At 48.6% G+C, this 13,896-nt stretch overlaps 1 protein-coding gene across 5 annotated transcripts in view; it reads right to left on the bottom strand.

Moving 5' to 3' along the window:
- Positions 1-13,896, bottom strand: part of utrn (utrophin) — a 262,181-nt gene that overhangs the window by 152,518 nt on the left and 95,767 nt on the right. For all 5 annotated transcript variants that reach the window (XM_087805312.1, XM_087805309.1, XM_087805311.1 and 2 more), the window contains 9 exons: positions 12,891-13,063; positions 11,193-11,343; positions 8,642-8,817; positions 5,094-5,229; positions 3,889-4,038; positions 3,678-3,830; positions 3,513-3,614; positions 3,310-3,427; positions 872-1,089 (listed from right to left, as the gene is read on the bottom strand). In XM_087805312.1, the coding sequence (XP_087661438.1) occupies positions 872-1,089; positions 3,310-3,427; positions 3,513-3,614; positions 3,678-3,830; positions 3,889-4,038; positions 5,094-5,229; positions 8,642-8,817; positions 11,193-11,343; positions 12,891-13,063 (1,377 nt within the window). The remainder of the gene's footprint in view (positions 1-871; positions 1,090-3,309; positions 3,428-3,512; positions 3,615-3,677; positions 3,831-3,888; positions 4,039-5,093; positions 5,230-8,641; positions 8,818-11,192; positions 11,344-12,890; positions 13,064-13,896) is intronic.

Below are 13,896 nucleotides of genomic sequence, written 5' to 3'. Positions count from 1 at the left end.
ATCATCATCACCATCATCTTCATCATCATCATCATCTTCATCATCTTCATCATCATCATCACCATCTTCATCTTCATCTTCACCATCATCATCATCTTCATCAACATCATTAACATCATCATCATCATCATCTTCATCATCTTCATCATCTTCATCACCATCATCTTCATCATCTTCATCATCATCATCACCATCGTCATCATCTTCATCACCATCATCATCTTCATCTTCGTCACCATCATCATCATCTTCATCTTCATCATCTTTGTCATCATCATCATCTTCATCTTCATCATCACCATCACCATCACCACCATCACCATCATCATCTTCATCTTCGTCACCATCATCATCATCATCTTCATCACCTTCCTCATCATCCTCATCACCACCATCACCATCATCTTCATCTTCGTCACCATCATCATCATCATCTTCATCACCTTCCTCATCATCCTCATCACCACCATCATCATCTTCATCACCTTCCTCATCATCCTCATCACCACCATCATCTTCGTCATCATCTTCATCATCATCACTATCATCTTCATCATCATCACTATCATCTTCATCATCATCATCATCACTATCTTCATCATCATCATCATCACTATCATCATCATCATCACAATCTTCATCATCACTATCATCATCATCATCACTATCACTATCATCTTCATCATCATCACTATCATCTTCATCATCATCATCACTATTTTCATCATCATCATCATCACTATCATCATCATCATCATCATCATCACTATCATCATCATCATCATCATCACTATCTTCATCATCACTATCATCATCATCATCATCACTATCATCATCATCACCATCTTCATCTTCATCCACACCCTGGTACCTGCAGTCGTCCCATGGTGGCTCTGATCTCCTCCGTGTCGCCCACAGTCACGATGTTGGACTTGAGCATCTGTGTGATGAGCAGCAGCCAGTCTGCCAGCTCTGTGGCCGTCTCGTTGAGGTCTGTGGGGGCCACGCTCTCGGGGCTGTGGGGGGTCAGGTGTCGGGGGTCCTCGCTCACCAGGCTGGCCATCTGCACGGCCGAGGGCACGGACGCCACTGGAGGGTGCGACAGGTGAGCGACAGGTGAGCGACAGGGGAGCGACAGGTGAGCGACAGGGGAGCGACAGGTGAGCGACAGGTGAGCGAGAGGTGAGCGAGAGGGGAGCGACAGGTGAGCGACAGGTGAGCGAGAGGTGAGCGACAGGTGAGTGACGCTCAGGTGAGCGACAGGTGAGTGACGCTCAGGTGAGCGACAGGTGAGTGACGCTCAGGTGAGCGAGAGGGGAGCGACAGGTGAGCGAGAGGTGAGCGAGAGGTGAGCGTCAGGTGAGTGACGCTCAGGTGAGCGTCAGGTGAGTGACGCTCAGGTGAGCGACAGGTGAGTGACGCTCAGGTGAGCGACAGGTGAGTGACGCTCAGGTGAGCGACAGGTGAGCGAGAGGGGAGCGACAGGTGAGCGAGAGGTGAGCGTCAGGTGAGCGTCAGGTGAGCGAGAGGTGAGCGACAGGTGAGCGTCAGGTGAGCGAGAGGTGAGCGACAGGTGAGCGTCAGGTGAGCGACAGGTGAGCGACAGGTGAGCGAGAGGCGAGCGACAGGTGAGCGAGAGGTGAGCGTCAGGTGAGCGGCAGATGAGCAGCAGGTGAGTGAGAGGTGAGCCAGAGGTGAGCCAGAGGTGAGCAGAGGTGAGCGACAGGTGAGCGACAGGTGAGCAGAGGTGAGCGACAGGTGAGCGAGAGGTGAGCGTCAGGTGAGCGTCAGGTGAGCGAGAGATGAGCGACAGGTGAGCGACAGGGGAGCGAGAGGCGAGCGACAGGTGAGCGTCAGGTGAGCGACAGGTGAGCGACAGGTGAGCGACAGGTGAGCGACAGGTGAGCGTCAGGTGAGCGACAGGTGAGCGTCAGGTGAGCGACAGGTGAGCGACAGGTGAGCGTCAGGTGAGCGACAGGTGAGTGACGCTCAGGTGAGCGACAGGTGAGCGACAGGTGAGCGAGAGGTGAGCGACAGGTGAGCGACAGGTGAGCCACAGGTGAGCCACAGGTGAGCGAGAGGTGAGCGACAGGTGAGCGACAGGTGAGCGAGAGGCGAGCGACAGGTGAGCGAGAGGCGAGCGACAGGTGAGCGAGAGGCGAGCGACAGGGGAGCGACAGGGGAGCGACAGGTGAGCGACAGGTGAGTGACAGGTGAGCAAGAGGCGAGCGACAGGGTAGTGATAGGTGAGCAAGAGGTGAGCGACAGGTGAGCGACAGGTGAGCGACGCTCAGGTGAGCGACAGGTGAGTGACGCTCAGGTGAGCGACAAGTGAGTGACGCTCAGGTGAGCGACAGGTGAGTGACGCTCAGGTGAGCGACAGGTGAGTGACGCTCAGGTGAGCGAGAGGTGAGCGTCAGGTGAGCGACAGGTGAGCGACGCTCAGGTGAGCGAGAGGTGAGCGAGAGGGGAGCAAGAGGTGAGCGACAGGTGAGCGAGAGGGGAGCGACAGGTGAGCGAGAGGTGAGCGTCAGGTCAGTCCCAGGTGAGCGACGCTCAGGTGAGCGACAGATGAGCGAGAGGTGAGCGACAGGTGAGCGAGAGGGGAGCGACAGGTGAGCGACAGGCGAGCGACAGGCGAGCGACAGGTGAGCGACAGGCGAGGGTCAGGTGAGCGAGAGGTGAGCAACAGGTGAGCCACAGGTGAGCCACAGGTGAGTGACAGGTGAGCGACAGGCGAGGGTCAGGTGAGCGAGAGGTGAGCAACAGGTGAGCCACAGGTGAGTGACAGGCGAGCGACAGGTGAGCCACAGGCGAGGGTCAGGTGAGCGAGAGGTGAGCAACAGGTGAGCCACAGGTGAGTGACAGGTGAGCGAGAGGTGAGCCACAGGTGAGTGACAGGTGAGCGAGAGGTGAGCAACAGGTGAGCCACAGGTGAGTGACAGGTGAGCGACAGGTGAGCGACAGGCGAGGGTCAGGTGAGCGAGAGGTGAGCAACAGGTGAGCCACAGGTGAGTGACAGGCGAGCAACAGGTGAGCCACAGGTGAGTGACAGGCGAGCGACAGGCGAGCGACAGGTGAGCGACAGGCGAGGGTCAGGTGAGCGAGAGGTGAGCGACAGGTGAGCGACAGGGGAGCGACAGGTGAGCGACAGGTGAGTGACGCTCAGGTGAGCGACAGGTGAGTGACGCTCAGGTGAGCGACAGGTGACCGACAGGCGAGCGTCAGGTGAGCGACAGATGAGCGACAGGTGAGCGACAGGTGACCGACAGGCGAGCGTCAGGTGACACGACCGCGGTTGGAACCCACCGAGCTGCTGGTGCTGCAGGTGTTGCTGCTGAAGCCACGGAGACGCCGGCGGCTGCAGAGTCTCTCGCAGTCGAGCGTCCAGAGCCTTCCAGTCGCCGGCGAGCTGCTCGATGTTCATCTGCAGACATCATCATGTTCACCAGTCTTCAGGCTCCTCACTGTCCAAGTCTTAAGTTCCTATGAGAAGATGAACGTCAACCAACCTTCTCCTGAGGCGTCAACTGCTGCCGTCTCTGCAGCTCGATGGACTGAGCCAACAGGTCCTCCAGGTCCCTCTTCCGGTCCTTCATGGAGAACTCCAGGTCCTGTGGAGGTCAACGAGGTTCAGAGAGAGAGGTCGAAAAGGTCAGGGGTCACACGCGGAGCACCTGTGCTTGGCTCTGGCTCAGGCCTCGGGTCACGATGGTCTGCTGCGTGATGACCAGCCAGTCGGTCAGTCGGTCCATCTTGTCCTGGAACTGTCCGTGGCTCTGCAGGTCGGCCTCCACCTCGGCCACCTTGTCCAGCAGCCCGTGGGTCACCTGCGCAGGTGGAGATGAATGAAGAGACGATGACGCAGGACCTCGACCGCGACCTCACCTGACTCCACTTGATGTTGACGCCCCTCAACTTGGCCACATGCTGCTCCCGGCTGTGAGGACTGACGCTCGGGCCGGACAGAACCTGAGGAGCGTGTTTGTTCAACCAGCCCAGGCGCTCGTTCTGAGAGTCCAAGTCCAGAGCCAAGTCCTTCGACGAGAAGATGTGGTTCAAACACTCGGAGCAGGTGAGAAGAATGAAGAGTGAGAGAAGCTGAACGATAGAGGCGAAGAGAAGAGTGCAGACGGGGAGGACCAAGAGGACAGTGACATCACAGCTGAGATGTTTAGACCCTCAGAAGTTAGAAGTTAGAAGAAGACACTGAGGTTGACACTACAAACACCAGAAATGTTTGAAGGACAATTTGAGGAGGATGAAGAAAAATGAATAAAGGAGACGGAGAAGAAGATCAAGACAGTCTGTGAAAGAAGATGAAAAGAAAATATTAAAAGAAAGGAGATGAAGCCGAAGAAAAAGAAAATGAAGGAAAACAAAAAAAAAGATAAAAACAGTGATGAAGGAAGAAGGAAACGAAGAAAAAGAACAGTAGATCAAAATGAAGATGAGAAGAAGAAGGAAATGACATTGAACATAAAAAACGTGAAGAACATAAAGAAGATAAAGAACATGAAGAACATGAAGAACATAAAGAACATAAAGAACATAAGGAACATAAGGAACGTGAAGAACCTTCAGTTCTTTCTGAGCTCCTGTACCTTCAGTTCCTTATGAGCTCCTGTACCTTCAGTTCTTTCTGAGCTCCTGTACCTTCAGTTCCTTCTGAGCTCCTGTACATTCAGTTCTTTCTGAGCTCCTGTACCTTCAGTTCTTTCTGAGCTCCTGTACCTTTAGTTCTTTCTGAGCTCCTGTACCTTCAGTTCCTTCAGGCTCCTGTACCTTCAGTTCTTTCTGAGCTCCTGTACCTTCAGTTCTTTCTGAGCTCCTGTACCTTCAGTTCTTTCTGAGCTCCTGTACCTTCAGTTCTTTCTGAGCCCCTTTTACCTTCAGTTCTTTCTGAGCTCCTGTACCTTCAGTGTCTGAGCTCCTGTACCTTCAGTTCTTTCTGAGCTCCTGTACCTTCAGTTCTTTCTGAGCTCCTGTACCTTCAGTTCTTTCTGAGCCCCTTTTACCTTCAGTTCTTTCTGAGCTCCTGTACATTCAGTGTCTGAGCTCCTGTACATTCAGTTCTTTCTGAGCTCCTGTACCTTCAGTTCCTTCAGGCTCCTGTCACTCGCAGCGACGGGCAGACGACTCAGAGTCTTGTCGGCCTGATCCAGCCACAGAGACAAGTCCTCGCTCCTCCTCAGGAGGTCCGACATCAGCGGGTCTTCTCCGGCGAGCCTGCACACACACACACACACACACACACACACACACACACACACACACACACACACACACACACACACACACACACACACACACACACACACACACACACACACACACACACACACACACACACACACACACACACACGCACACACACAGGACACACACGCACACACACACACACACACACCGGACACACACGCACACGCACACGCACACACACGCGCACCGGACACACACACACACACAAACACACCGGACACACACACACAGATTACAATCTCGTCCTACATTTCCATTTAAATCGGTGCCAGAGACAGATTGACGTCGAGATAACTTCAGGAATCTATTCTGTCAGTGAAGAGACTTTAACTGAATTATAAACACAATCTTTAAACACAGAACACGCTCATTTGTTTACGACGCGCTCGTTTGTTTACGACACGCTCGTTTGTTTACGACACGCTCGTTTGTTTACAACGCGCTCGTTTGTTTACAACACGCTCGTTTGTTTACTACGCGCTCGTTTGTTTACAACACGCTCGTTTGTTTACTACACGCTCGTTTGTTTACAACACGCTCGTTTGTTTACTACACGCTCGTTTGTTTACAACACACTCGTTTGTTTACTACACGCTTGTTTGTTTACTACGCTCTCGTTTGTTGACAACACGCTCGTTTGTTTACTACACGCTCATTTGTTTACAACACGCTCGTTTGTTTACTACACGCTCGTTTGTTTACAACACGCTCGTTTGTTTACTACACGCTCGTTTGTTTACTACGCGCTCGTTTGTTTACTACGCGCTCGTTTGTTTACTACGCGCTCGTTTGTTTACTACGCGCTCGTTTGTTTACTACGCGCTCGTTTGTTTACTACACGCTCGTTCGTTTACAACACGCTCGTTTGTTTACTACGCGCTCGTTTGTTTACAACGCGCTCGTTTGTTTACAACACGCTCGTTTGTTTACTACGCGCTCGTTTGTTTACAACACGCTCGTTTGTTTACTACACGCTCGTTTGTTTACAACACGCTCGTTTGTTTACTACGCGCTCGTTTGTTTACTACACGCTCGTTTGTTTACTACACGCTCGTTTGTTTACTACACGCTCGTTTGTTTACTACACGCTCGTTTGTTTACAACACGCTCGTTTGTTTACTACACGCTTGTTTGTTTACTACGCTCTCGTTTGTTGACAACACGCTCGTTTGTTTACTACACGCTCGTTTGTTTACAACACGCTCGTTTGTTTACAACACGCTCGTTTGTTTACTACACGCTCGTTTGTTTACAACACGCTCGTTTGTTTACTACACGCTCGTTTGTTTACTACGCGCTCGTTTGTTTACTACGCGCTCGTTTGTTTACAACGCGCTCGTTTGTTTACTACACGCTCGTTTGTTTACTACGCGCTCGTTTGTTGACAACACGCTCGTTTGTGTACTACGCGCTCGTTTGTTTACAACGCGCTCGTTTGTTTACAACGCGCTCGTTTGTTTACTACGCGCTCGTTTGTTTACTACGCGCTCGTTTGTTTACTACGCGCTCGTTTGTTTACAACACGCTCGTTTGTTTACTACGCGCTCGTTTGTTGACAACACGCTCGTTTGTTTACTACGCGCTCGTTTGTTGACAACACGCTCGTTTGTTTACTACGCGCTTGTTTGTTTACAACACGCTCGTTTGTTTACTACGCGCTCGTTTGTTGACAACATGCTCGTTTGTTTACTACGCGCTCGTTTGTTGACAACACGCTCGTTTGTTGACAACACGCTCGTTTGTTTACGACACGCTCGTTTGTTTACGACACGCTCGTTTGTTTACGACACGCTTGTTTGTTTACTACACGCTCGTTTGTTTACTACACGCTCGTTTGTTTACGACACGCTCGTTTGTTTACAACACGGTCGATTGTTGACGACACGCTCGTTTGTTTACAACACGCTCGTTTGTTTACAACACGGTCGATTGTTGACGACACGCTCGTTTGTTTGCGACACGCTCCTCTGTTTACGACACGCACGTTTGTTTACTACACGCTCGTTTGTTTACTACACGCTCGTTTGTTTACTACACACTCATTTGTATACAACACACTCATTCGTTTACTACACACTCGTTCGTTTACAACACGCTCGTTTGTTGACGACACACTCATTTGTATACAACACACTCGTTCGTTTACTACACGCTCGTTCGTTTACTACACGCTCGTTCGTTTACGACACGCTCGTTTGTTTACTACACGCTCGTTTGTTTACTACACGCTCGTTTGTTGACGACACGCTCGTTTGTTTACAACACGCTCGTTTGTTTACTACACGTTCATTTGTTTACTACACGCTCGTTTGTTTTTAACACGCTCGTTTGTTTACAACACGCGCGTTTGTTTACAACACGCTCGTTCGTTTACTACACGCTCGTTTGTTTACTACGCGCTCGTTCGTTTACTACACGCTCATTTGTTTACAACACGCTCATTTGTTTACAACACGCTCGTTTGTTTACAACACGCTCGTTTGTTTACAACACGCTCGTTCGTTTACAACACGCTCGTTCGTTTACAACACGCTCGCTTGTTTACAACACGCTCGCTCGTTTACAACACGCTCGTTCGTTTACAACACGCTCGTTCGTTTACTATACGCTCGTTCGTTTACTACACGCTCGTTCGTTTACGACACGCTCGTTCATTTACTACACGCTCGTTCGTTTACTACACGCTCGTTAGTTTACGACACGCTCGTTCATTTACTACACGCTCGTTCGTTTACTACACGCTCGTTTGTTTACTACGCGCTCGTTTGTTTACTACGCGCTCGTTCGTTTACGACACGCTCGTTCGTTTACTACACGCTTGTTCGTTTACTACACGCTCGTTTGTTTTTCTACACGCTCGTCTGTTTACAGCACGCTCGTTTGTTGACAACACGCTCGTTTGTTTACTACGCGCTCGTTCATTTACAACACGCTCGTTCGTTTACTACACGCTCGTTTGTTTACAACACGCTCGTTTGTTTACAACATGCTCGTTTGTTTACAACGCGCTCGTTTTGTTTACAACACTCTCGTTTGTTTACAACGCGCTCGTTTGTTGACAACACACTCGTTTGTTTACTACATGCTCGTTTGTTTACTACACGCTCGTTTGTTTACAACACACTCGTTTGTTTACGACACGCTCGTTTGTTTACAACACGCTCGTTTGTTTACAACGCGCTCGTTTGTTGACAACACGCTCGTTTGTTTACTACGCGCTCGTTTGTTTACAACACGCTCGTTTGTTTACTACACGCTCGTTTGTTTACAACACGCTCGTTCGTTTACAACACACGAGACGACAGATGCGTTAAAATCAGTGTTTTTCAGGTGATTTGATTGACACCCGCGGTTCTTTGACTGGCGTTCCCATGGTTACCTGCGCTTCCTGTCCAGCACCTGCCGGTGGACGCCATGCCAGCGCTGACTCAGGCCGTCCAGCTTCTGCTCCAGCAGAGATGCGTCAGGCGAGGACAACTGACCGATGATCTTCTCCCCGGTGCGAGCCAGACCCACCATGGTGAGCTGGTGACTGGACACACCGTCCTCCAGCTCCTGCAGAAGAAGACAAACGGTGAGAAGGTCTGCTGGAGACACATGTTCTCTGCTGGAGACACATGTTCTCTGCTGGAGACACATGTTCTCTCCTGGAGACACATGTTCTCTCCTGGAGACACATGTTCTCTCCTGGAGACACATGTTCTCTGCTGGAGACACATGTTCTCTCCTGGAGACACATGTTCTCTGCTGGAGACACATGTTCTCTCCTGGAGACACATGTTCTCTCCTGGAGACACATGTTCTCTGCTGGAGACACATGTTCTCTGCTGGAGACACATGTTCTCTGCTGGAGACACATGTTCTCTGCTGGAGACACATGTTCTCTCCTGGAGACACATGTTCTCTGCTGGAGACACATGTTCTCTCCTGGAGACACATGTTCTCTCCTGGAGACACATGTTCTCTCCTGGAGACACATGTTCTCTGCTGGAGACACAAGTTCTCTCCTGGAGACACATGTTCTCTGCTGGAGACACATGTTCTCTCCTGGAGACACATGTTCTCTCCTGGAGACACATGTTCTCTCCCGGAGACACATGTTCTCTGCTGGAGACACATGTTCTCTCCTGGAGACACATGTTCTCTCCTGGAGACACATGTTCTCTGCTGGAGACGCATGTTCTCTGCTGGAGACACATGTTCTCTGCTGGAGACACATGTTCTCTCCTGGAGACAGATGTTCTCTCCTGGAGACACATGTTCTCTGCTGGAGACACATGTTCTCTCCTGGAGACACATGTTCTCTGCTGGAGACACATGTTCTCTGCTGGAGACACATGTTCTCTGCTGGAGACACATGTTCTCTGCTGGAGACACATGTTCTCTGCTGGAGACACATGTTCTCTCCTGGAGACACATGTTCTCTGCTGGAGACACATGTTCTCTGCTGGAGACAGATGTTCTCTGCTGGAGACAGATGTTCTCTCCTGGAGGCACATGTTCTCTGCAGGGTCAGATGCTGCCAGACGTCTGCTGGGGCAGGGACTCGTAAATAAAGCTCATTAATTCTTCATAACTTAAGACTAAACTAAATGATTTCTTCTTCACCGAAGAGCAATAAAACTGTTTAATAGGCACATCGAGTGCAGCCAGACTTTTATAAATATGGTGGATTGATTTATCACCATCATCATCATCACTGTTATCATCTTCATTATCTTCATCATCATCTTCTTCTTCACCATCATCATCATCATCACCGTTATCATCTTCATTATCTTCATCATCATCTTCATTATCTTCATCATCATCTTCATCTTCATCATCATCTTCATCATCATCTTCATCATCAGCTTCATCTTCACCATCATCATCATCATCATCACCGTTATCATCTTCATTATCTTCATCATCATCTTCATTATCTTCATCATCATCATCTTCATCATCATCTTTATCATCAGCTTCATCTTCACCATCATCATCATCATCACCGTTATCATCTTCATTATCTTCATCATCATCATCATCTTCATCATCGTTATCTTCATCATCATCTTCATCACCGTTATCATCTTCATCATCATCTTCTTCACCATCATCATCATCTTCATCATCATCTTCATCACCGTTATCATCTTCATTATCTTCATCATCGTTATCTTCATCATCATCATCATCACCGTTATCATCACCATTTTCTTCATCATCATCTTCATTATCTTCATCATCAGCTTCATCATCATCATCTTCATCCTCTTCACATCATCATCATCTTCATCACCGTTATCATCTTCATTATCTTCATCATCATCATTATCTTCATCATCATCTTCATTATCTTCATCATCATCATTATCTTCATCATCATCTTCATCATCATCATCACCGTTATCATCTTCATCATGTTCATCACCGTTATCATCTTCATCTTCACCATCTTCATCATCATCATCATCACCGTTATCATCTTCATCATCTTCATTATCTTCATCATCATCATCATCTTCATCACCGTTATCTTCATCATCATCACCGTTATCATCTTCATCATCATCTTCATCACCGTTATCATCTTCATTATCTTCATCATCATCATCATCATCATCTTCATTATCATCTTCATCCTCATCACCATCATCATCATCTTCAGGATCATCTTCATCATCATCTTCATCACCGTTATCATCTTCATTATCTGCATCATCATCTTCATTATCTTCATCATCATCATCACCGTTATCATCTTCATCATCTTCATCACCGTTATCATCTTCATCTTCACCATCTTCATCATCATCATCATCATCACCGTTATCATCTTCATCTTCATCATCATCTTCATCTTCATCTTCATCTTCATCTTCATCACCATCATCATCATCTTCAGGATCATCTTCAGGATCATCTTCATCATCATCATCACTGACCTCCTGGTGCCGACAGGCCGAGTCCAGGTCCAGTTGTCCCTCAGGGCCGACGCTTCCCGACAGCAGGTTCTCGGCGTCTCCGAGCCACTGGCCGAGGTCGTTCATGTCACAGTGGAAGTGTCTCCACTCCTCGACGGCGCAGTCGAAGCTCCTGCACACGAGAATCACACACTTCACACCTGCTCTCCATGGACGGAGATGTTCTCACGGAAACATCATCTCACACCAGAGCCTGGACAACAACATTCATGACTCTAATGGACTTGATTGATTTGAACCGCCAGGAAATTGGTAAAAACTGGACCAGAGTTTGTGGATTCTGGACATGAATTAATCATCTCCGGCGTCTGATAAGAAAGCTTGACCTCCATTAAAACTCGAAATAATCTCCAGCGTGAGGAACGTAGATATTATTGTTGTTATATTAACACGATTCTATCAGTTTCCAGCAGAAGTTTCAGACGCGTTCAGTGGAAACGTATGGAAGCCCAGAGTTGTGGTTGTTGTTGTTGTTGCGGTTGTTGTGGTTGTGGTTGTTGCTTTTATTGTAGTTGTGGTTGTTGTTGCGGTTGCTGTGGTTGTGGTTGCGGTTGTGGTTGTTGTTGTTGTGGTTGTTGCTTTTATTGTAGTTGTGGTTGTTGTTGCGGTTGCTGTGGTTGTGGTTGTGGTTGTTGTTGCAGTTGTTGTGGTTGCGTTTGTGGTTGTGGTTGTTGCTTTTATTGTAGTTGTGGTTGTTGTTGCGGTTGCTGTGGTTGTGGTTGTGGTTGTTGTTGTTGTTGCAGTTGTTGTGGTTGTGGTTGTGGTTGTTGCTTTTATTGTAGTTGTGGTTGTTGTTGCGGTTGCTGTGGTTGTGGTTGTTGTTGTTGTTGCGGTTGTTGTGGTTGTTGTTGTGGTTGTGGTTGTTGTTGCGGTTGCTGTGGTTGTGGTTGTGGTTGTTGTTGTTGTTGCAGTTGTTGTGGTTGCGTTTGTGGTTGTGGTTGTTGCTTTTATTGTAGTTGTGGTTGTTGTTGCGGTTGCTGTGGTTGCGGTTGTGGTTGTTGTTGTTGTGGTTGTTGCTTTTATTGTAGTTGTGGTTGTTGTTGCGGTTGCTGTGGTTGTGGTTGTTGCTTTTATTGTAGTTGTGGTTGTTGTTGCGGTTGCTGTGGTTGCGGTTGTGGTTGTTGTTGTTGTGGTTGTTGCTTTTATTGTAGTTGTGGTTGTTGTTGCGGTTGCTGTGGTTGTGGTTGTTGTTGTTGTTGCAGTTGTTGTGGTTGCGTTTGTGGTTGTGGTTGTTGCTTTTATTGTAGTTGTGGTTGTTGTTGCGGTTGCTGTGGTTGTGGTTGCGGTTGTTGTTGCAGTTGTTGTGGTTGCGTTTGTGGTTGTGGTTGTTGCTTTTATTGTAGTTGTGGTTGTTGTTGCGGTTGCTGTGGTTGTGGTTGCGGTTGTTGTGGTTGTTGTTGTGGTTGTTGCTTTTATTGTAGTTGTGGTTGTTGTTGCGGTTGCTGTGGTTGTGGTTGTTGTTGTTGTTGTTGCAGTTGTTGTGGTTGCGTTTGTGGTTGTGGTTGTTGCTTTTATTGTAGTTGTGGTTGTTGTTGCGGTTGCTGTGGTTGTGGTTGTTGTTGTTGTGGATCAGCGAAATAAGTGGTTTGTTGACGCCCAGGGTCGTCTGCGAGTCAACAAGCGTGCCATCGACTCCCTGGAGAAGAAGCCCGGACTGACCCTTTGCGGTGGTTGTACAGGCGGTTCACGCGATCCCACTCGGCGTTCAGCTGCGACAGCGAGTCTCCGATCTGGGTGACCTCGGCGGGCGTCGCCGCCTGGATGGCGTCCGGGTGGCGTTCGTGGATGGCGGTCACGTGATCGCCCAGACGCTCCAGGTTCTCCTGGATGTTCTGAGAGAAACGCAAACGGAGAGAAACGGGTGGAAACGTCCTGATGAAACCAAGGACACGTTGACGGTTCAACAACCACTACAATAACAGCAACAACAACAACCACAACAACAACTAAAATAACAGCAACAACAACAACCGCAACAACCGCAACAACAACAACTACAATAACAGCAACCACAACCACAACAACAACTACAATAACAGCAACAATAACAACCACAACCACAACAACCGCAACAACAACCACAATAACAGCAACCACAACCACAACAACCACAACCGCAAAAACAACTACAATAAAAGCAACAACCACAACAACAATAACAACAACCACAGCAACCGCAACAACAACCACAACTACAATAACAGCAACAACAACCGCAACCACAGCAACCGCAACAACAACCACGACCACAATAAAAGCAACAACCACAACCACAATAAAAGCAACAACCACAACCACAACAACCACAACAACCGCAACAACAACAACCACAACTACAATAACAGCAACCACAACCACAACAACCACAACCGCAACCACAGCAACCGCAACAACAACCACAACTACAATAAAAGCAACAACCACAACAACAACAACCACAAACGCAACCACAACAACCGCAACAACAACCACAATAACAACAACCACAACAACAGCAACCGCAACCGCAACCACAACAACAGCAACAACAACAACCACAGCAACCGCAACAACCGCAACAACCACAGCAACCGCAACCACAGCAACCGCAACAACAACAACAACCACAGCAACCGCAACCACAGCAACCGCAACAACAACAACAACCATAATAAAAGCAACAACC

This window comes from Callionymus lyra, chromosome 13, assembly GCF_982586985.1.
Source record: "Callionymus lyra chromosome 13, fCalLyr1.hap1.1, whole genome shotgun sequence".
NCBI classification, from domain to species: domain Eukaryota; kingdom Metazoa; phylum Chordata; class Actinopteri; order Syngnathiformes; family Callionymidae; genus Callionymus; species Callionymus lyra.
The sequence above is the reverse complement of the archived record's forward strand: the minus strand, read 5'-3'. Positions and strand labels throughout refer to the sequence as shown.